The 20,340-nt window shown below is 52.0% G+C and overlaps 1 protein-coding gene across 1 annotated transcript in view; it reads left to right on the top strand.

Moving 5' to 3' along the window:
- The window catches only part of flna (filamin A, alpha (actin binding protein 280)), a 63,748-nt gene that overhangs the window by 6,161 nt on the left and 37,247 nt on the right, over nucleotides 1-20,340 (top strand). Inside the window, exons 6-18 of the mRNA XM_038782565.1 lie at nucleotides 4,229-4,342; nucleotides 4,471-4,614; nucleotides 4,708-4,831; nucleotides 8,065-8,225; nucleotides 9,425-9,515; nucleotides 10,007-10,176; nucleotides 10,646-10,763; nucleotides 13,571-13,833; nucleotides 14,512-15,109; nucleotides 15,890-16,063; nucleotides 16,909-17,071; nucleotides 19,320-19,480; nucleotides 19,586-19,753. Coding sequence (XP_038638493.1) covers nucleotides 4,229-4,342; nucleotides 4,471-4,614; nucleotides 4,708-4,831; nucleotides 8,065-8,225; nucleotides 9,425-9,515; nucleotides 10,007-10,176; nucleotides 10,646-10,763; nucleotides 13,571-13,833; nucleotides 14,512-15,109; nucleotides 15,890-16,063; nucleotides 16,909-17,071; nucleotides 19,320-19,480; nucleotides 19,586-19,753 — 2,449 coding nt within the window. The remainder of the gene's footprint in view (nucleotides 1-4,228; nucleotides 4,343-4,470; nucleotides 4,615-4,707; nucleotides 4,832-8,064; nucleotides 8,226-9,424; nucleotides 9,516-10,006; nucleotides 10,177-10,645; nucleotides 10,764-13,570; nucleotides 13,834-14,511; nucleotides 15,110-15,889; nucleotides 16,064-16,908; nucleotides 17,072-19,319; nucleotides 19,481-19,585; nucleotides 19,754-20,340) is intronic.

Genomic DNA, 20,340 nt, shown 5'->3' with positions numbered 1-20,340 from the left:
GCTGGGTCCCTGTCTGTGAGGAGTCTGCATGTTCTCCCGTGTCTGCGTTGGTTTCCTCCCACAGTCCAAAGACGTTGGGTGGATTGGCCATGATAAATTGCTCTTAGTGACCAAAAAAGGTTAGGTGGAGTTATTGGGTTACGGAGATAGGGTGGAAGTGAGGGCTCGATGGGCCGAATAACCTCCTCCTGCACTGTATGTTCTGTGAGAGCAGAGGCTCGACTATCTAATTAACTCCACAGGGGAACCCCCCCTTCATCTAGACAAAACTTCAATAGCCCAAGCTTTTATGGTGCCTTAATTGCACTTCTGGCTCCCAAAACCTTTCAAACCAGGATTTATTTTAAAATCATAACTGCAGCAGTCATGCACTAACCCAGGTTTTTAACCCTTGCTGCACCAAATAGATTCAACACTGTCTGAAATTCTGACATTCATCACACCTCACTCCTTAAAAACCCTACTCTAACCCAGGCTGTTCGCTCTTACTGTACAAAATACATACAATACAATATATCTGAAATTCCTACATTCATCACAGGAGGATTTGGCCTCCGTATGGAAGGAGGGACATACTTGCCTTGTCAGTCAGTACAGTGAAGGTTCAGTAGATTGGGGGTCCCTGGGTGAGTGGGGTGGGGCGGCTGTCCTACAATGAGGCTGAGTAAATCGGGTCTATATTCTCTGGAGTTTCGAACAATGGGAGGCGATCTCATTGAGACATACAAGATATGGGGCTGGTTTAGCTCACTGAGCTAAATCGCTGGCTTTTAAAGCAGACCAAGCAGGCCAGCAGCACGGTTCGATTCCCGTACCAGCCTCCCCGGACAGGCGCCGGAATGTGGCGACTAGGGGCTTTTCACAGTAACTTCATTGAAGCCTACTCGTGACAATAAGCGATTTTCATTTTCATTTCATTTTCATTGTGGGGGGCGGGGGCGCTGAGAGATTTGTCTCTGCTGGGTGGGGAGTCTAAAACTGCCACACGGGTGTCCCACTGGCTGTTCCTGGGCGGTACCCAGAGCTTCTCACAGTGACCCAAGTGGGGTCTAACCAGGGGTTTACATAGTTGCAGCATAACCCCTGTGTCTTTATATTCCAATCCTCTTCTTGTAAAGTCTTGCATTCCATTAGCCTTTTGATTATCTTCTACATTTGTTCCTGGCATTTTAAGGACGTGTGGCACCTGTACCTTCAAATCCCTTTGGGCATTCCCTGTACTTGACCCCTTTTCCATTTAGAAAGTACCCTGCTCTCTGTTTTTAATCCAAAATGGATAACCTCTCGTCTGCTTCCATTGAATTCCACCTGCTCCATTTTTATCCATTCACCGGGTCTGTTTGATAACCTGTTCGTCAGAGAGGATACCCATACACTACGGTTCATAGAACATAGAACATAGAACGACACAGCGCAGTGCAGGCCCTTCGGCCCACGATGTTGCACCGACATGGGAAGTCAAAAACTAAAGGCCATCTAACCTACACTATGCCATTATCATCCATATGCTTATCCAATAAACTTTTAAATGCCCTCAATGTTGGCGAGTTCACTACTGTTGCAGGTAGGGCATTCCACGGCCTCACCACTCTTTGCGTAAAAAAACCCACCTCTGACCTCTGTCCTATATCTATTACCCCTCAATTTAAGGCTATGTCCCCTCGTGCTAGCCACCTCCATCCGCGGGAGAAGGCTCTCGCTGTCCACCCTATCTAACCCTCTGATCATTTTGTATGCCTCTATTAAGTCACCTCTTAACCTTCTTCTCTCTAACGAAAACAACCTCAAGTCCATCAGCCTTTCCTCATAAGATTTTCCCTCCATACCAGGCAACATCCTGGTAAATCTCCTCTGCACCCTTTTGATCCAGTACGTGGTGCTCTTGAGGGGCCGTGCTAGATTTACAAAGGGCTAAGACCACACCGGACTTCTGACTTCAACAATGTGCGCAGTGAAGTTCCGGCAACTCCCCGTCGACCCAAATAGATGCGGTTGCCATGGGATTCCCACTTGAGCCCAAATGTTGCGTTGGGCAAAAGCGCAGCGTTGCCCTTCATTGCGAGAGGACGTGAGTACAAGAGCAAGGAGGCCTTGGACCCTTGCCCAGGGCCTTGGTGAGGCTGCACCTGGGGTATTATGGGAAATTTTGGTCTCCTAGGATATAGTTGCCATGGAGGATGCAGCGGAATTCACCCGACTGATTCCTGTGATGTCAGGATTGCAAAGAGGAGAGGCTGGGTCAACTGGGGCCCCGTGTTCAGTGGAGTTGAGAAGAATGTGAGGGGATGACATTGAAACGTATAAAGTTCTGACTGAGCTGGACAGACAGGATGGGGGGGTTCAAGAACAAGGGATCACAGTCTCTTATACAGGGTCGTCCGTTCAGGACTGAGGAGGAGGAGAAACCTCTTCACTCCGAGGGGGGGGGGATTTGAACCTGTGGCATTCTCAACCACAGGTTGCTGTGGAGGACCAGTCGCTGAATATCTTTAAGAAGGAAATCGACTTCTTGACTGAAAGGGGAAAGGAGTGTGGCTTCGAGATAGAAGATCAGTCGTGGTGGTGGAACAGGCTGCAGAAGGGCCGAATGGCTGCCTCCTGCTCCTATCTTCGATGGATAGATCCCGTTGAGTGTGGAAGGAAGCTCGCATATTGGAATTCACAGATGGGCGTAGCAAGTGTCGGAAATACGCAATTGGATAAGAGGTTCCGGGTCGCACATTGTGGATGCTTTTCTCGTGGAACTCGACAGGGGTGTTGGCAAGCATTGGGTCTCGAGGGGATCCCATGGCAACGCTGTCTAGTTGGATCGGCAGGGTGTGGCCGGAACCCGACTTTATAGAGAAATACAGCACAGAACAGGCCCTTCGGCCCACGATGTTGCGCCGAACTTTTGTCCTAGGTTAATCATAGAATTTTGGACAATTTAGCATGGCCAATCCACCCAACCTGCACATCTTTGGACTGTGGGAGGAAACCGGAGCACCCGGAGGAAACCCACGCAGTCACGGGGAGGATGTGCAGACTCCACACAGACGGTGACCCAAGTCGAAATCGAACTTGGGACCCTGGAGCTGTGAAGCAATTGTGCTATCCACAATGCTACCGTGCTGCCCTTAAGAAGTTAACCTACACTCCCTTATTCTACCCTAATCCAAGTACCTATCCAATAGCCGCTTGAAGGTCCATAAATTTTCCGACTCAACTACTTCCACAGGCAGTGCATTCCATGCCCCCACTACTCTCTGGGTAAAGAACCTACCTCTGACATCCCCTCTATATCTTCCAGCATTTATCTTAAATTTATGTCCCCTTGTAATGGTGTGTTCCACCCGGGGAAAAAGTCTCTGACTGTCTACTCTATCTATTCCCGTGATCATCTTATAAACCTCTATCAAGTCGCCCCTCATCCTTCTCCGTTCTAATGAGAAAAGGCCTAGCACCCTCAACCTTTCCTCGTATGACCTACTCTCCATTCCAGGCAACATCCTGGTAAATCTCCTTTGCACCTTTTTCCAAAGCTTCCACATCCTTCCTAAAATGAGGTGACCAGAACTGCGCACAGTACTCCAAATGTGGCCTGACCAAGGTTTTGTACAGCTGCATCATCACCTCACGGCTCTTAAATTCAATCCCTCTGCTAATGAACGCTAGCACACCATAGGCCTTCTTCACAGCTCTATCCACTTGAGTGGCAACTTTCAAAGAACTATGAACATAGACCCCAAGATCTCTCTGCTCCTCCACATTGCCAAGAACCCTACCATTAACCCTGTATTCCGCATTCAGATTTGTCCTTCCAAAATGGACAACCTCACACTTGTCAGGGTTAAACTCCATCTGCCACTTCAGCCCAGCTCTGCATTCTATCTATGTCTCTTTGAAGCCGACAACAGCCCTCCTCACTATCCACAACTCCACCAATCTTCGTATCATCTGCAAATTTACTGACCTGACTCTCCTGGGTTACTGTGTGTTTGACTGCTCTGCATATGTGTTTTTAAAGAATCCTGGTTTGCAACACCGCTCGGCCTCTGGGAAGCCAGAGGTGTAATTAAAGCATCGTAAAAGTTTGGGCAAATGGATTTCTGTTTGGATTAAGAAATCTGCACATGTTTTGAAGGCCGAGAAGTCGGGGGGGGGGGGGGGGGGGGGGGGGCTTGGGCATGGACAGGACAGAAGCCTCCAATTGGATGCAGGGAATCTCTTACACTCTCCTCTTCTGCAGGTGCGAGCCTACGGCCCAGGGTTAGAGAGCACAGGAATGGTCATCAACAAACCAGCTGAGTTCACCGTGGATGCCAAGAATGGTGGCAAGGCCCAACTGAAGGTGTACGGTCAGGTAAGAGGTCGCCTAGAATGCCTTGTCTTATTTTTCTTCTTTCCTCCACCCCCACCCATCTTTTCTGTATCTAATGAGGAATTCCAACCACAGTCAACCGTTAAATTTTTAAAATTCCCTTTTCTAAGGATTCTGAAGGCCTACCCATCGATGTACGTGTGAAGGACAACAAAGACGGCACCTACTCCTGCTCGTACACTCCCAAGAAGCCCCTCAAGCACACAGTGATGGTGTCTTGGGGCGGGGTCAACATACCCGAGAGCCCCTTCAGGGTGAGTCGGCACCGTCTCTTTTTGTGCCCTTTGAACTCTTTGACTCCCAACTCTCTCTTTGCATTGTTGACACACTCTTTCCCCCTACTCCAGGTCAACGTGGGAGCAGGCAGTCACCCCCAGAAGGTCAAGGTTTACGGCCCGGGCGTGGCCAAGACTGGGCTGAAGGCCTTCGAGCCGACCTACTTCACCGTGGACTGTGCTGAAGCTGGGCAAGGTAACGAGGTCTTCCCTGCCGATTGCCTCCTAGCCAGAGAGGGGGCATTTGAAGCCATTTGTTTTTTTTGGGGTGGGAAGGACATGGGAGAGACAATATTGGGGTGCAATTCTAAAGGTGGGGGGGGGGGGGAGAGCAGGAGCAGAGGGATGTAGTTGGGGGAGGGGTGTAACTCTTTGAGTACCAAACAAAAGACCACCCACCCCTTGAAGGGGTAAACTTTAATTGGTGGCATTTCAATGTTTGTGGTGACCATTGGTAACCGAAGAGGCCCTGAGGGTATATGTGTGTAGATAGGATTGGATTTGTTTATTGTCACGTGTACCGAGGTACAGTGAAAAGTATTTTTCTGCGAGCAGCTCAACAGATCATTCAATACATGGGAAGAAAAGGGAATAAAAGAAAATACATAATAGGGCAACACAAGGTACACAATGTAACTACATAACACCGGCATCAGATGAAGCATACAGGGTGTCATGTTAATGAGGTCAGTCCATAAGACGGTCATTTAGGAGTCTGGTGACAGCGGGGAAGAAGCTGTTTTTGAGTCTGTTTGTGCGTGTTCTCAGACTTCTGAATCTCCTGCCCGGTGGAAGAAGTTGGAAAAGTAAGTAAGCCGGGTGGGAGGGATCTTTGACTATGCTGCCCGCTTTCCCCTGGCAGCGGGAGGTGTAGATGGAGTCAATGGATGGGAGGCAGGTTCGTGTGGATGGACTGGGCGGTGTTCACGACTCTCTGAAGTTTCTTACGGTCCTGGGCCGAGCAGTTGCCATACCAGGCTGTGATGCAGCCCAATAGGATGCTTTCTATGGTGCATCTGTAAAAGTTGGTAAGGGTTAATGTGGGCATGCCGAATTTCTTTAGTTTCCTGAGGAAGTATAGGCGCTGTTGTGCTTTCTTGGTGGTAACGTCAACGTGGGTGGACCAGGGCAGATTTTTGGAGATGTGCATCCCTAGGAATTTGAAACTGCTAACCATCTCCACCTCGGCCCCGTTGATGCTGACAGGGGTGTGTACAGTACTTTGCTTCCTGAAGTCAATGACCAGCTCTTTAGTTTTGCTGGCATTGAGGGAGAGATTGTTGTCGTTGCGCCACTCCACTAGGTTCTCTATCTCCCTCCTGTATTCTGACTCGTCGTTATTCGAGATCCGGCCCACTATGGTCGTATCGTCAGCAAACCTGTAGGTCATCGAAGATGAGAGACCTGTTTGAGAGGGCAGTTAATAATACAATATCCGTTGGGGGCTTCTCGGGCTATAAGCTGAACTTAGGAAAGAGCGAGGTATTTGTAGTGCACCCGGGAGATCAGGAGGAGGGAATTGGGAGGCTCCCCTTCAGGAGGGCAGTGAAGAGTTTCAGGTACCTGGGGGTGCAGGTGGCCAGGAGTTGGGGGGCTCTTCATAAGCTTAACTTCACCAGACTAGTGGAACAGATGGAGGAGGAATTTAAAAGGTGGGACATGGTGCCGCTATCGCTGGCGGGCAGAGTGCAATCCGTCAAAATGACGGTTCTCCCGAGGTTCTTGTTCCTCTTCCAGTGCTTGCCCATCTTTATCCCTAGGGCCTTTTTTAAAAGGGTGACCAGCAGCATCATGGGATTTGTTTGGGCGCATGGCACCCCGAGGGTGAAGAGGGTCTTCTTGAAGCGGAGTAGGGATGGGGGGGGGCTGGCGTTGCCCAACCTCTCGGTATTACTGGGCGGCCAACGTGTCGATGGTGCGTAAGTGGGTGATGGAGGGGGAGGGGGCAGCATGGAAACGGATGGAGAGAGCGTCCTGTGGGGATACAAGCCTGGGGGCCCTGGTAACGGCGCCGTGGCCGCTCCCTCCCACGAGGTATACCACGAGTCCGGTGGTGGCGGCTACCCTCAAGATTTGGGGGCAGTGGAGGCGACATAGGGGAGAAGTGGGGGGCTCGATGGAGGCTCCGTTAAGGGGGAACCATAGGTTCGTCCCGGGGAACATGGATGGGGATTTCGGGGATGGTATAGAGCGGGCATTAGACAGCTGAAGGACCTGTTTATCGACGGAAGGTTTGCGAGCCTGGGGGAGTTGGAAGAGAAATTTGGGCTCCCGCCGGGAAACATGTTTAGATATCTGCAGGTAAAGGCATTTGCTAGACGGCAGGTGGAGGGATTCCCTGCGCTCCCCGCGAAGGGGGTGAGTGACAGGGTGCTCTCGGGGGTCTGGGTCGGGGAGGGGAAGATATCCGATATCTACAAGCTTATGCAGGAGAAGGAAGAGGCGTCAGTAGAGGAGCTGAAAACGAAGTGGGGGGAACTGGGGGAACAGATTGAAGACGGGACATGGGCTGATGCCCTGGAGAGGGTAAATTCTTCCTCCTCGTGTGCGCGGCTTAGCCTCATCCAATTCAAGGTGCTGCATAGGGCCCACATGACTGGGGCGAGGTTGAGTAGGTTCTTTGGGGGTGAAGATAGGTGCGTCAGGTGTTCGGGGAGTCCAGCGAACCATGCCCATATGTTCTGGGCATGCCCAGCACTGGAGGAGTTCTGGAAGGGGGTGGCGAGGACAGTGTCGAGGGTGGTGGGATCCAGGGTCAAGCCAGGATGGGGACTCGCGATCTTTGGGGTTGGGGTAGAGCCGGGAGTGCAGGAGGCGAAAGAGGCCGGTGTGCTGGCCTTTGCATCCCTAGTAGCCCGGCGAAGGATTTTGCTACAGTGGAAGGACGCGAGGCCCCCAAGCGTGGAGACCTGGATCAATGAAATGGCGGGCTTTATTAAGCTTGAGAAGGTTAAATTCGCCCTGAGGATCGGTGCAAGGGTTCTTTAAACGGTGGCAACCTTTCCTCGACTTTCTGGCTCAACGATAGGGTACTGGGACAGTAGCAGCAGCAACCCGGGGGGGGGGGGGGCGTTGATTATGTTAGCTTATTTTATTTAAATTTGATTTATCTAATTTTAATTTATGGTTAAGTTCTCTTGTTTGGGGGGGGGGGGGGGAATGTGATACATGTGATGTTACGGTATGGGGGGAATTGTGGGTGTTATGGGGCTGTTAGTTGCATATTACTGCTTTTTGCTATACTTTTTGTTATATTTTCTGCAAAAAATTCCAATAAAAAAAATAATACAATATCCGTGATGACCCGCTCTGGAGGGGGCCAGCGAATGGCCTCCGATGCTGATTTAGCAATTCAAAGCTGTCTACTTGTTTGTTGAGTTGGAATTGAACCCTCTCTCCGAACCCTCAATTTCCACTCTTTTTCTCCAGGTGATGTGAGCATTGGGATCAAATGCGCCCCAGGAGTAGTGGGCCCAGCCGAGGCAGACATCGATTTTGACATCATTCGGAACGATAACGACACTTTCACGGTCAAGTACACAGCCCCCGGAGCTGGACACTACACCATCATGGTCCTCTTTGCTGATCAGGTGAGTATGGAATGGGGGAAGGGTGCTTCGTGTGTGTGTGGTGTGTGTGCCCCGCAAACCCTGCCTGTGAACGCATCCCATCTTTGACTGCGTTTTGCTGGAGGTTCAATCAGACTGAACTTGACATCTGGACCACGGGCGGCCGCAAGCTCGGTCGAAGAGGTTGGTGTTCAGGGAGCATCGAGGAGAGAGAGAGAAATTGGAGGAGTGCAGAGATCTTGGACGGTTGTCGGGGCTGGAGGAGGTTGGTTGTAGGGACTAGAGGAGGTTACAGAGATGGGGAGGGTTGTAGGGGCTGGAGGAGGTTACAGAGATAGGGAGGGTTGTAGGGACTAGAGGAGGTTACAGAGATGGGGAGGGTTGTAGGGGTTGGAGGAGGTTACAGAGATAGGGAGGGTTGTAGGGGCTGGAGGAAGTTACAGAGATGGGGAGGGTTTTAGGGGCTGGAAGAGGTTACAGAGATGGGAAGGGTTGTAGGGTTTGGAGGAAGTTAGAGATAGGGAGGGTTGTAGGGGCTGGAGGAGGGTTGTAGGGGCTGGAGGAGGTTAGAGATAGGGAGGGTTGTAGGGGCTGGAGGAGGTTACAGAGATGGGGAGGGTTGTAGGAGCTGGAGGAGGTTACAGAGATAGGGAGGGTTGTAGGGGCTGGAGGAGGTTACAGAGATAGGGAGGGTTGTAGGGGCTGGAGGAGGTTACAGAGATAGGGAGGGTTGTAGGGGCTGGAGGAGGTTACAGAGATAGGGAGGGTTGTAGGGGCTGGAGGAGGTTACAGAGATAGGGAGGGTTGTAGGGGCTGGAGGAGGTTGCAGAGATGGGGAGGATTGTGAAAACCAGGATGTGGATTTTGGAGTTTCTGGACGGGGAGCCAGTATCGGTCAGCGAGCACAGGGGTGACTGGTGAATGGGGACTCTGTGTGAGTTAGGACATGGAGAGTTCTGAACTTAAACCGTAACTCTCCAACATCTGGGGCAGAGCCTCAAGGTGATGTTTATAGGCCTCTGAATCCCCCCCCCCCCCAACCCCACGATACGTGTTGTGCCAGGGGAGGGGGGCGAAACGGGGCTTTCTGTACAATGAATGAATTCTCACCTCAACAAAAACTGATCAGATTCTATCTCTGTATGTGGTTTGATTTGAGATTTTCATGCAGCCCAGTCGATTTTACAATGTTCCTCCTGCCGTTTTTAATTGTGTCTCAGGCTATTCCGATGAGTCCACTGAGAGTGAAAGTGGATCCTTCTCACGATGCCAGCAGAGTGAAGGCTGATGGCCCTGGATTGAGCAGGACTGGTAAGAGAAGCTCCCTTTTCGATGCTGGTGGTTTTGCAGTGCATTGTGGGTTGGTGGCCATGTTGGATCGTGTCAGTCATTTCATAGGACAGTGCCTGCAGTCGTGAGTGTCGCCGGCCGGGACCAGCATTTATTGTTCGTCCCTAATTTCCCCGCTTAAGGTGTCGAGTGGGCAGCACGGTGGTGCATTGGTTAGCACTGCTACCTCACGCCGCTGAGGTCCCAGGTTCGATCCCAGCTCTGGGTCACTGTCCGTGTGGAGTTTGCACATTCTCCCCGTGTTTGCGTGGGTTTCGCCCCCACAACCCAAAGATGTGCAGGGTAGGTGGATTGGCCACGCTAAATTGCCCCTTAATTGGGAAAATAATGAGGCGTGTGGGGAGGGGGGGGTATGGTTTTGGCTTTTTCACTGTCTATCTTGTTGCTGATAACATTTTCTGTGCACTTTTTTTTTTTTTTTTTTGTTTCCCTTTTCTTTCTCTCCCCCTTAGGAGTTGAGATGGGCAAACCCACACACTTCACCCTTCATACCAAAGGAGCGGGCAAGGCCAAACCCAACGTCCAGTTCACCGGACCAAGCAAGGCCGAGGCTGTGCGAGACTTTGAGATTGTAGATAATCACGACGACAGTCACACTGTGAAATACACCCCCATACAGCAGGTACGACCCGTGTCCGATGCAGCACCTCCTTAACTGTTGTTCAAAGGTGCAGGATTGTGAGGGCATTCAGGCCCCAGTTTCCATAGGAACACAGGTAGGCCCCATTCAGCCCCTGGAGCCTGTTTGCTCCACTCTGAGCTTATGGGTGGGCTGTGACTAGGCCTGTAACTCTCCCAAATCCCTTGTAAATCTGCTCAGCAATCTCTCCGCTTCTACAGTTAATTGATCCGATTTAATTTGCCATTCGTGAAGGAGAGCTCCAAACGTTGACCAACTTGGTCGACCTGAAACAGGGGCTGAATGGACTCTTCCTGTGTATCAGCTCCGGAGCGGGGCTGGATAGGCCTCCTCCTGTTTCTGTGTAACGGGATGACATGGGACGATGGTGCTGAATGAGTTAGTCCCGTCTCTGGTCTAGTTTTGACGTATTATGGTTTTGTTTTCTTCCCCGCCTGCTCCTCAAACTCAGGGTAACCTGGGAATAGGTGTGACGTATGGAGGTGACAACATTCCAAAGAGCCCCTTCAACATCGGAGTGGCCCCCACTTTGGACTTGAGCAAGATCAAGATTAACGGCCTCGGTGACAGTGAGTCCAACTTTGTTTCCGACTTTTGTTTTGGCTGGTCCGAGGGAGGTGGGGGTGGCAATGGCAGCGAGGGTGGATCCTTGTGGAAGGCTGCGTCAAACAGGAGGAAGCCCATCATGGCTGCTCCGGCCTACATTCGGCTGTACAGCCTACCCCCCCCCCCCCACTTCTCCAGCCCTTGGGGAACTGGAACTATTCAAACATGACAGCGCTTCCTCAAGCATATCCGAGTACCGCTTAAATGTGAGGAGAGTTCCCAAATCTCCACTCCATCTTGGTGAAAAACCCTCGTTCCCTGGAAGCCAAATCTCTGGGGCTGGATTCTCCGCCCCGCCACATTTCTGCCCCAACCCGCCGGTGGGATTCTTCGTTACACCGGCCGGTCAATGGGGTCTCCCGTTGTGCGGCAGACCCACGCTGTCGGTAAATCCCCGGGAGCCGGGGTTTCCCGTTGTGCGGCAGACCCACGCCGTCGGTAAAGCCCCGGGAGCCGGGGTTTCCCGTTGTGTGGCAGACCCACGCTGTCGGTAAATCCCCGGGAGCCGGGGTTTCCCGTTGTGCGGCAGACCCACGCTGTCGGTAAATCCCCGGGAGCCGGGGTTTCCCGTTGTGCGGCAGGCCTACGCCGTCAGTAAAGCCCCGGGAGCCGGGGTTTCCCGTTGTGTGGCAGACCCACACCGTCGGTAAAGCCCCGGGAGCCGGGGTTTCCCATTGTGCGGCAGACCCACACCGTCGGTAAAGCCCCGGGAGCCGGGGTTTCCCATTGTGCGGCAGACCCACGCTGTCGGTAAATCCCCGGGAGCCGGGGTTTCCCATTGTGCGGCAGACCCACGCCGTCGGTAAATCCCCGGGAGCCGGGTTTTCCCATTGTGCGGCAGACCCACGCTGTCGGTAAAGCCCCGGGAGCCGGGGTTTCCCATTGTGCGGCAGACCCACGCTGTCGGTAAAGCCCCTGGGCACCAGCAAAAGGGAGACTCTTGCCCCCGGTTCTTTTTTTTAAAATGGGTGAACTAATGGGCAAATTGGTGCCCTTTTTTATTTTTCGTACGGTATGGGGCATTGCACGTTCTCCCCGTGTCTGCGCGTGTTTCCTCCGGGTGCTCCGGTTTCCATCCACAGTCTGGTCAGTGCAGACTCGATGGACCGAATGGCCTCCTTCTGTATGTTCTATGTTCAAACCCCCTCTGAGCACAACAGAAACACAGTTGGAACTTGCCAACCCCCTTTGTCCAGCACGGATCTAACGATAGGTTTTAACCCTCCAAATTAAACACGCTTAAGCTATACCTCGCTTACCGATACAAATATCAATCTCTCAAAACTACCATTATTTCCTAAAACTCCTGCCTTGTGCCTTATAGATGGTGGACAGGCTCTGAGGAGTCAGGAGGTGAGTTATTCTCCGCAGGATTCCCATGTATTTATATGGCTGGTCCGGTTTCAGTTTCCCAATCCCTCAACCTAGGGGAACAGCTTCTCCCTGATCACCCGTGTAGGCTTTTTTTTAAACTATAGATGTACAGCATCTGCGATGGGCAATAAACACTGACCCAGCCAGTAATGCCCGTATACCATGAATCAGCTTTTCCAAAAAACGTTCCGATTAGACCTCCCATCGGTTCCAAAGAACGTGACACCAGCCCCTCCAAACTTAATAATAATCGCTTATTGTCACGAGTAGGCTTCAATAAAGTTACTGTGGAAAGCCCCTAGTCGCCACATTCCGGCGCCTGTTCGGGGAGGCTGGTACGGGATTTGAACCCGCGCTGCTGGCATTGTTCTGCATTGCAAGCCCACTGAGCTAAACCAGCCCCTACTTCCCGATCAATGACTCTCTCCAAAGGGTTGCAAAATCGTGGGGGGTCCCATCCTGGAACACTGAGCCGAAAGAGCCGTGGTACTCGAGCGCCAGGTCACCCTCCCCCTCGACTCGAGGGGCATGTGGTGGTGAGGGAAGACTCTGTTTGGAGTCTGTCATCTCTCTCCCTCTCTCCCTCTCCCTCTCCCTCTCTCTCTCTCTCTCTATCTCTATCTCTCTCTCTCTCTCTCTTTCCCTCTCTCTCTCTTTCCCTCTCTCTCTCTTTCCCTCTCCCTCTCTCTTTCCCTCTCTCTCTCTCTTTCCCTCTCTCCCTCTCTCTCTCTCTTTCCCTCTCTCCCTCTCTCTCTCTTTCCCTCTCTCTCCCTCTCTCCCTCTCTCTCTCTTTCCCTCTCTCCCTCTCTCTCTCTTTCCCTCTCTCCCTCTCTCTCTCTTTCCCTCTCTCCCTCTCTCTCTCTTTCCCTCTTTCCCTCTCTCTCTCTTTCCCTCTTTCCCTCTCTCTCTTTCCCTCTCTCTCTCTCTCTCTCTCTTTCCCTCTCCCTCTCTCTCTCTTTCCCTCTCTCTCTCTCTCTCTCTCCCTTTCCCTCTCCCTCATGGGCATTCCCTTTTTTATTTTTGTGAAACCCATCAACTATTGAAGAATTGATTGGGAGATGGGAGGGTGGTGAGTTTTATAAAGCCTTTACGAAGGGCTGGCAGGAGGTGTGATGGGCAGAATGGCTGCCTTTGTCATTTCTATTGTGGTTGGGGGGGGGGGGGGGAAGAAGAGAGAGATCGTCCGAGGTTCCCTGCTGTCCCGTTGATTTGAAACAAGTTGGTTACAGGGCAAAGCCTGGCTGGAGTCCTGCGCCATCTTTGCCCACTTTGGGCACAATTCTGGTCCCAACAGAGGCCAGTGGAGAATGTTTCGGGGTGGGGGGGGGGGGGGGGGGGGCAATAAGCTAACCAATACCATTAAACATATTGCTGTTGTCCCCTTCTTTCTCAACAGAGGTGGAAGTGGGCAGTGACCAGGAGTTCACGGTCAAGTCCAAGGGCGCAGGAGGCCAGGGCAAGGTGGGCGCCAAGATCACCGGCCCCGCCAGCAAGCCGGTGCCGTGCAAGGTGGAGCCGGGACTGAGCGCCGACAACAGCGTGGTGAAGTTCATACCCCGGGACGAGGGGCCCTACCAGGTGGACGTGACCTACGATGGCGTCCCCGTGCCAGGCAGCCCATTCCCACTCGAGGCGGTCGCACCCTCAAACCCGTCCAAGGTTAGATGTGTTGCCTTGGGGGGGGGTGGCAGGGGCGGTGAGGCTTGCGCCCTCGTGCTGCACTTCCAATGATGGCCTGAGGGGGGAGACGGACCCTGGAGGGGTAGGGAGGGAGGGGAGTGGCTGACATCTCCGCCTGAAAGGTGGCTTTCTCCCAGTGGGGTAATGTTTCCTGGGCGCGGTTCCCCCCCCACCCCGCCAACCCTCTGATGAGGTGGCACTCTGTGCCTGAGGGGGCAGCCCCTCTTTGAATTGTTGGGCGTGGGAAGAAAACCAGAGCTGGAAAAGGCCATTTGGCCCTCGCTTTCCCAAACCCTGCTCTTCTCCCCCCCCCCCCACCCCTGGCAATTCACCAAGACTATGACTGCTCGTCTCCACTTTTCCCTGCCCCCATCCCACTATTCCCTCGAGGCGAGAATCTCTCACGCCCAGCATCTCGAATATGCTCGACAGCCGAGCTTTCTCTTTGGGAAGAGGAGAGGAGGGAAGAAATCTCAAGATTCCCAACCCTCTTTGAGTGAAGAGATTGCACCTTAACGTCTGTCCAAAATGGCCGCCATCTTTTATCGCCTTCACTAAATAACGGGCGGAGATGGGATGGATGGGCTGAATGGCTTCCCTTGTCTGATGTGGCATTGACTTTCCAACCTTTTTTTTATCCCCCTTTTTTTGTTTTAGGTCCGAGCCTACGGCCCTGGTTTGAGAGAGGGTCTGGTCGGTTCTCCAGCTCCCTTCACCATTGACACCAAGGGGGCTGGAATGGGAGGACTGGGCCTCACTGTCGAGGGCCCCTGCGAGGCCAAGATAGAGTGCCTGGACAACGGCGATGGCACGTGCTCCGTGTCCTACCTGCCCACTGAGCCGGGCGACTACCTCATCAACATCCTGTTCGCCGATACGCACATTCCCAGCTCCCCCTTCAAGGCAGGCATCCAGGCCTCCTTCGACGCGTCCAAGGTGAAAGCCTGGGGCCCGGGCCTAGAGCGGGGCAGGGTGGGCGAGTCGGGCGACTTTGTGGTGGACTGCGCTGGGGCCGGCCCGGCCGAGCTCAACATCGAGATCATCTCGGACTCCGGCACCCCGGCGGAGGTCCATATCCAGGACAACGGCGACGGCACCTACACCATCACCTACATCCCCCTCTACCCCGGCACCTATACCATCACCATCAAGTACGGAGGGCAGCCTGTGCCCAACTTCCCCGCCAAGCTCCAGGTGGAGCCGGCAGTCGACACCTCGGGGGTCAAGGTGTACGGACCTGGGGTCGAAGGTCGAGGTGAGTCTTCTCATTCGAGGATCCATCAATGGGGTGGACTGCAGGTGTCTGGATGTGTGTGGGGGGGATTTATGGGAGCAGGTGGGGCAGCACGGTAGCATGGTGGTTAGCATAAATGCTTCACAGCTCCAGGGTCCCAGGTTCGATTCCCGGCTGGGTCACTGTCTGTGCGGAGTCTGCACGTTCTCCCCGTGTGTGCGTGGGTTTCCTCCGGGTGCTCCGGTTTCCTCCCACAGTCCAAAGATGTGCGGGTTAGGTGGATTGGCCATGCTAAATTGCCCGTAGTGTCCTTAAAAAGTAAGGTTAAGGGGGGGGGTTGTTGGGTTACGGGTATAGGGTGGATACGTGGGTTTGAGTAGGGTGATCATTGCTCGGCACAACATCAAGGGCCTGTTCTGTGCTGTACTGTTCAATGTTCTATGTTCTATTTGTTCATCTTTCATGTTTTCCAGTCAAATCCCCCAACTATCTCTCATTAGGAAAGAGGGGTTGGGGGGGGGGGGGGGGGTGAATGGAGCAGAGAAGAGTTTGTGGGGAGTGGGTGGTGGGCTGGGCCAGGAAGAGCTGCGGGGGGTAGGGAATGGAGGACTAATTGGATAGCTGCCACAAAGGGGCCAGCACAGGCCAGATTTGTGTGTTGTGTGTGTTTGCCACTGTTGGGCCTCAGGCTTCAAGTAAAGAATGACTTTACACAGGAGTGGGATAGCTGATTTTTAATTTTGTATATCCTCCACCTCCCCTTTCACTCAACCATTCTTCTCTCACCCACCCAACCTCCAGGGGTCTTCCGTGAGGCCACCACCGAGTTCAATGTCGACGCCAGGAATCTGTCCAATGCTGGTGGCAACCACGTGAAAGCCCGAGTTACTAACCCCTCGGGCGCTCGCACAGACGCTGTTATCCAAGACAAGGGTGATGGAACCTACAAGGTTGAGTACACCCCCTTCGAGGAAGGTAAGCCTTCTGGGATCTTTCAGTTTGTTACGTCTTTCATCAGGACGGAGGCCATTTGGAGAAGGTTCACGGGGCCGATTCCCAGGGTGAAGGAGGGGGGTGTGTCCGATGAGGAAAGGGTTGGGCAGGTCGGGGTCCTGTACCCATCAGAGTTTAGAAGGACAGGAGGTGATCCCGTTGAAACGTTTTGTTTTGACAGGGTGGATGCTGGGAGGATGTTGTCCCGCTCGTTGGGGGGGGGGGGGGGGGGGGGAATCCAGAACTGGGGGGTCTCCCATTGAAGATGGAGATGAGGAGGAATTTCTTCTGAGGGGGTCAGCCCCTTTTTTTTTCCCCCTCCCCTCTCTGGAGGGTAATCCCATGGCGAGAGGCTGGGTAAATCGGGCCTTTATTTTCCGGAGTTTCCATCTCGTCGCAACGTGCAAGGTTCCTGAAGGGGGTTTGACCAGATGGACGCTGTCGGACTGTTCCAAGGTGGGATAGGGAGAACGGAACATGGAACTGTGTGCGCTGAGTGTAACCCCTCAACAAAGAGCAATACAGCACAGGAACAGGCCCTTCAGCCCTCTAAACCTGTGCTGACTATGGTCCCTGCCTTATCCAAAACTGTATGCACTTCCCAATATTCATACGTTTGGCTTGATGTCCCTTAAATGCCGCTATTGTACCTGCTCCCAGCACCTCCTCGGGCAGCGTGTTCCATATATTTACTGCCCTCTTGTATTAAAAAAAAAAGTGCTCCTTTTACAATTTTTTTTTCTGACCTTAACTAATCCACGTCTTCAGACGGGTAAAGTTGTTTACAATCCAATTTTTGCTCCTCTTTCCACCCACCCTCTCTGCAGGGGTGCACGCCATCGATGTTGCCTACGACGATTCGCCAGTGCCCAACAGTCCCTTCAGAGTGCCAGTCACCGAGGGATGTGACTCGAGCCGGGTCCGGGCCTTCGGGCCAGGCCTGGACGGAGGAATCGCCAACAAGCCCAACAAATTCACTGTGGAAACCAGGTGAGATGGGGCCTACCACCTCGCTGACCGCTCCTTCCAAGCCTACATCGAGGGCCAAGACTTTTGCTGAGTTTTTGCCCATCGTCTCTTGGCGCCGTTCGATTGTCAAACATTTTTTTTAAACGGAGGGGGTGATGGTGGGTGGGATGTGGTTGACGGCGGATGAGGAAAAACAGTTCTCCCTCAGCCAACAGCACCTTTTTTTAAAAATAAAAAGCCGACCATCTTGGTCAGTATCTGTTTGTGAGAGCTGGTATCCAAATGGCTGCTGTGTTTTCCACAGGCTGATGGGTTTTTTTTGTTATTGGCTGGGAGGCTGCTATGGAAACCGGGCCTTGCGGTGGCCGAGGCCTTTTTGGTAAGACTTGCCCCACCTGCGGCCAGTATTTCTGACGTACGCTCCTTCAAACACCCTTTTTTTTTTATCTCCTTTTAGAGGATGTGAAGGGAGATTTAATGAAGGGAGATTTAATAATGGGAGATGAGGAAATGGCTGAGGAACTGAACAGGTTTTTTGTGTCGGTCTTCACAGTGGAAGACACAAATAACATGCCAGTGACTGATAGAAATGAGGCTATGACAGGTGAGGACCTTGTGATGATTGTTATCACTAAGGAGATAGTGATGGCAGACTAATGGGGCTAAAGGTAGACAAGTCTCCTGGCCCTGATGGAATGCATCCCAGAGTGCTAAAAGAGATGGCTAGGGAAATTGCAAATGCACTAGTGATAATTTGCCAAAATTCACTAGACTCTGGGGTGGTCCCGGCGGATTGGAAATTAGCAAACGTGACACTGTTTAAAAAAGGAGGTAGGCAGAAAGCGGGTAATTATAGGCCAGTGAGCTTAACTTCGGTAGCAGGGAAGATGCTGGAATCTATCATCGAAGAAGAAATAGTGAGGCATCTGGATGGAAATTGTCCCATTGGGCAGACGCAGAATGGGTTCATAAAGGGCAGGTCATGCCTAACTAATTTAGTGGAATTTTTTGAGGACATTACCAGTGCAGTAGATAACGGGGAGCCAATGGATGTGGTATATTTGGATTTCCAGAAAGCCTTTGACAAGGTGCCACACAAAAGGTTGCTGTATAAGATAAAGATGCATGGCATTAAGGGTAAAGTAGTAGCATGGATAGAGGATTGGGTAATTAATAGAAAGCAAAGAGTGGGGATTAATGGGTGTTTCTCTGGTTGGCAATCAGTAGCTAGTGGTGTCCTTCAGAGATCCGTGTTGGGTCCACAATTGATCACAATTTACATAGATGATTTGGAGTTGGGTACAAGGGCAATGTGTCCAAGTTTGCAGATGACATTAAGATGAGTGGTAAAGCAAAAAGTGCAGAGGATACCGGAAGTCTGCAGAGGGATTTGGATAGGTTAAGTGAATGGGCTAGGGTCTGGCAGATGGAATACAATGTTGACAAATGTGAGGTTATCAATTTTGGTAGGAATAACAGCAAACGGGATTATTATTTAAATGATAAAATATTAAAACATGCTGCTGTGTAGAGAGACCTGGGTGTGCTAGTGCATGAGTCACAGAAAAGTTGGTTTACAGGTGAATAAGAAGGCAAATGGAATTTTGTCTTTCATTGCTAGAGGGATGGAGTTTAAGACTAGGGAGGTTATGCTGCAATTGTATAAGGTGTTAGTGAGGCCACACCTGGAGTATTGTGTTCAGTTTTGGTCTCCTTACTTGAGAAAGGACGTACTGGCACTGGAGGGTGTGCAGAGGAGATTCACTAGGTTAATCCCAGAGCTGAAGGGGTTGCATTATGAGGAGAGGTTGAGTAGACTGGGACTGTACTCGTTGGAATTTAGAAGGATGAGGGGGGAATCTTATAGAAACATATAAAATTATGAAGGGAATAAATAGGATAGATGCGGGCAGGTTGTTTCCACTAGTGGGTGAAAGCAGAACTTGGGGGCATAGCCTCAAAATAAGGGGAAGTAGATTTAGGACTGAGTTTAGGAGGAACTTCTTCACCCAAAGGGTTGTGAATCTATGGAATTCCTTGCCCAGTGAAGCAGTTGAGGCTCCTTCATTACATGTTTTTAAGGTAAAGATAGATAGTTTTTTGAAGAATAAAGGGATTAAGGGTTATGGTGTTCGAGCCAGAAAGTGGAGCTGAGTCCACAAAAGATCAGCCATGATCTCATTGAATGGCAGAGGAGGCTCGAGGGGCCAGATGGCCGACTCCTGTTCCTAGTTCTTATGTTCTCTGTCTCTCGCCCTCCGATAATAAGGAATGCTGGGACAGGAGGCTTGGGCCTTGCTGTAGAAGGACCCTCCGAAGCAAAGATTACTTGCAAGGACAACAAAGATGGCAGCTGCTTGGTGGAGTATGTCCCCTACGAACCTGGAACCTATGATGTGATCATCACCTACGGGGGCCAGCAGATCCGGGGTAAGGTCTCTTTCGCACGCCGGCTCCCTCCCCTGCCTCCTCCCCTCCCCTTCCAATCTGATAAAGTGTACCGTGTTTTTATTTTCTCTTTTCCCTCCCCTTCAGGAAGCCCTTTCAAAGTTCCCGTCACCGACACAGTTGATCCCACCAAGGTCAAATGCCTGGGGCAGGGACTGGGCAACAACGTTCGTGCCAATGTGCCCCAATCCTTCACCGTCGACACCAGCAAGGCTGGAGCAGCTCCATTGAATGTCAGCGTGGTGGGGCCTAAAGGTGAGGTTCAGGCCTGAACGGCCCCCATGCGTTTCCGGTGGCCATTTACTACCAAGGTGCTAAATACCTTCTCTGTCTGGTCCGTCTCCTTGTTCCGCCATCCGCTGAATGCTGTGGCGTTCATATCCACAAGGTGGTAGAAGTTTCTAGAAGGGTGGCCAATTTCTAGCTCGGTTGGTGCTGCTCTGAGGGAGTGCAACACCAAGAGGGTGGCGCTGATCAATTTATCATATTTCCATAAATCCTTGACTGTCTGAAGCTATGGGAGTGGATGTTGACGGTGGTGGTCAGCGTGTCCTGGATGGTTCGCGCTTCTCGAGTATTGTTGGAGCCGCGCTCATCCAGGCAAGAGGGAGAGTCCTGACTTGTGCCTTGTAGATGGTGGACAGGCTTTGGGAGGGGGTCAGGAGGTGAGTTACACTCCGCAGGATTCCCAGCCTCTGACCTGCTCTGGTAGCCACAGTATTTATACGGCTGGGCCCAGTTCAGTATCTGATCAATGGTAACCCCCAGGATGTTGACTGAGGAACTCCTGCAGTGATGTCCTGGAGCTGAGATGATCGACCTCCAACCACCACAATCATCTT

This window comes from Scyliorhinus canicula, chromosome 21 (genome assembly GCF_902713615.1).
Source record: "Scyliorhinus canicula chromosome 21, sScyCan1.1, whole genome shotgun sequence".
NCBI lineage: Eukaryota > Metazoa > Chordata > Chondrichthyes > Carcharhiniformes > Scyliorhinidae > Scyliorhinus > Scyliorhinus canicula.
This window is presented reverse-complemented; position numbering and strand designations above follow the sequence as displayed.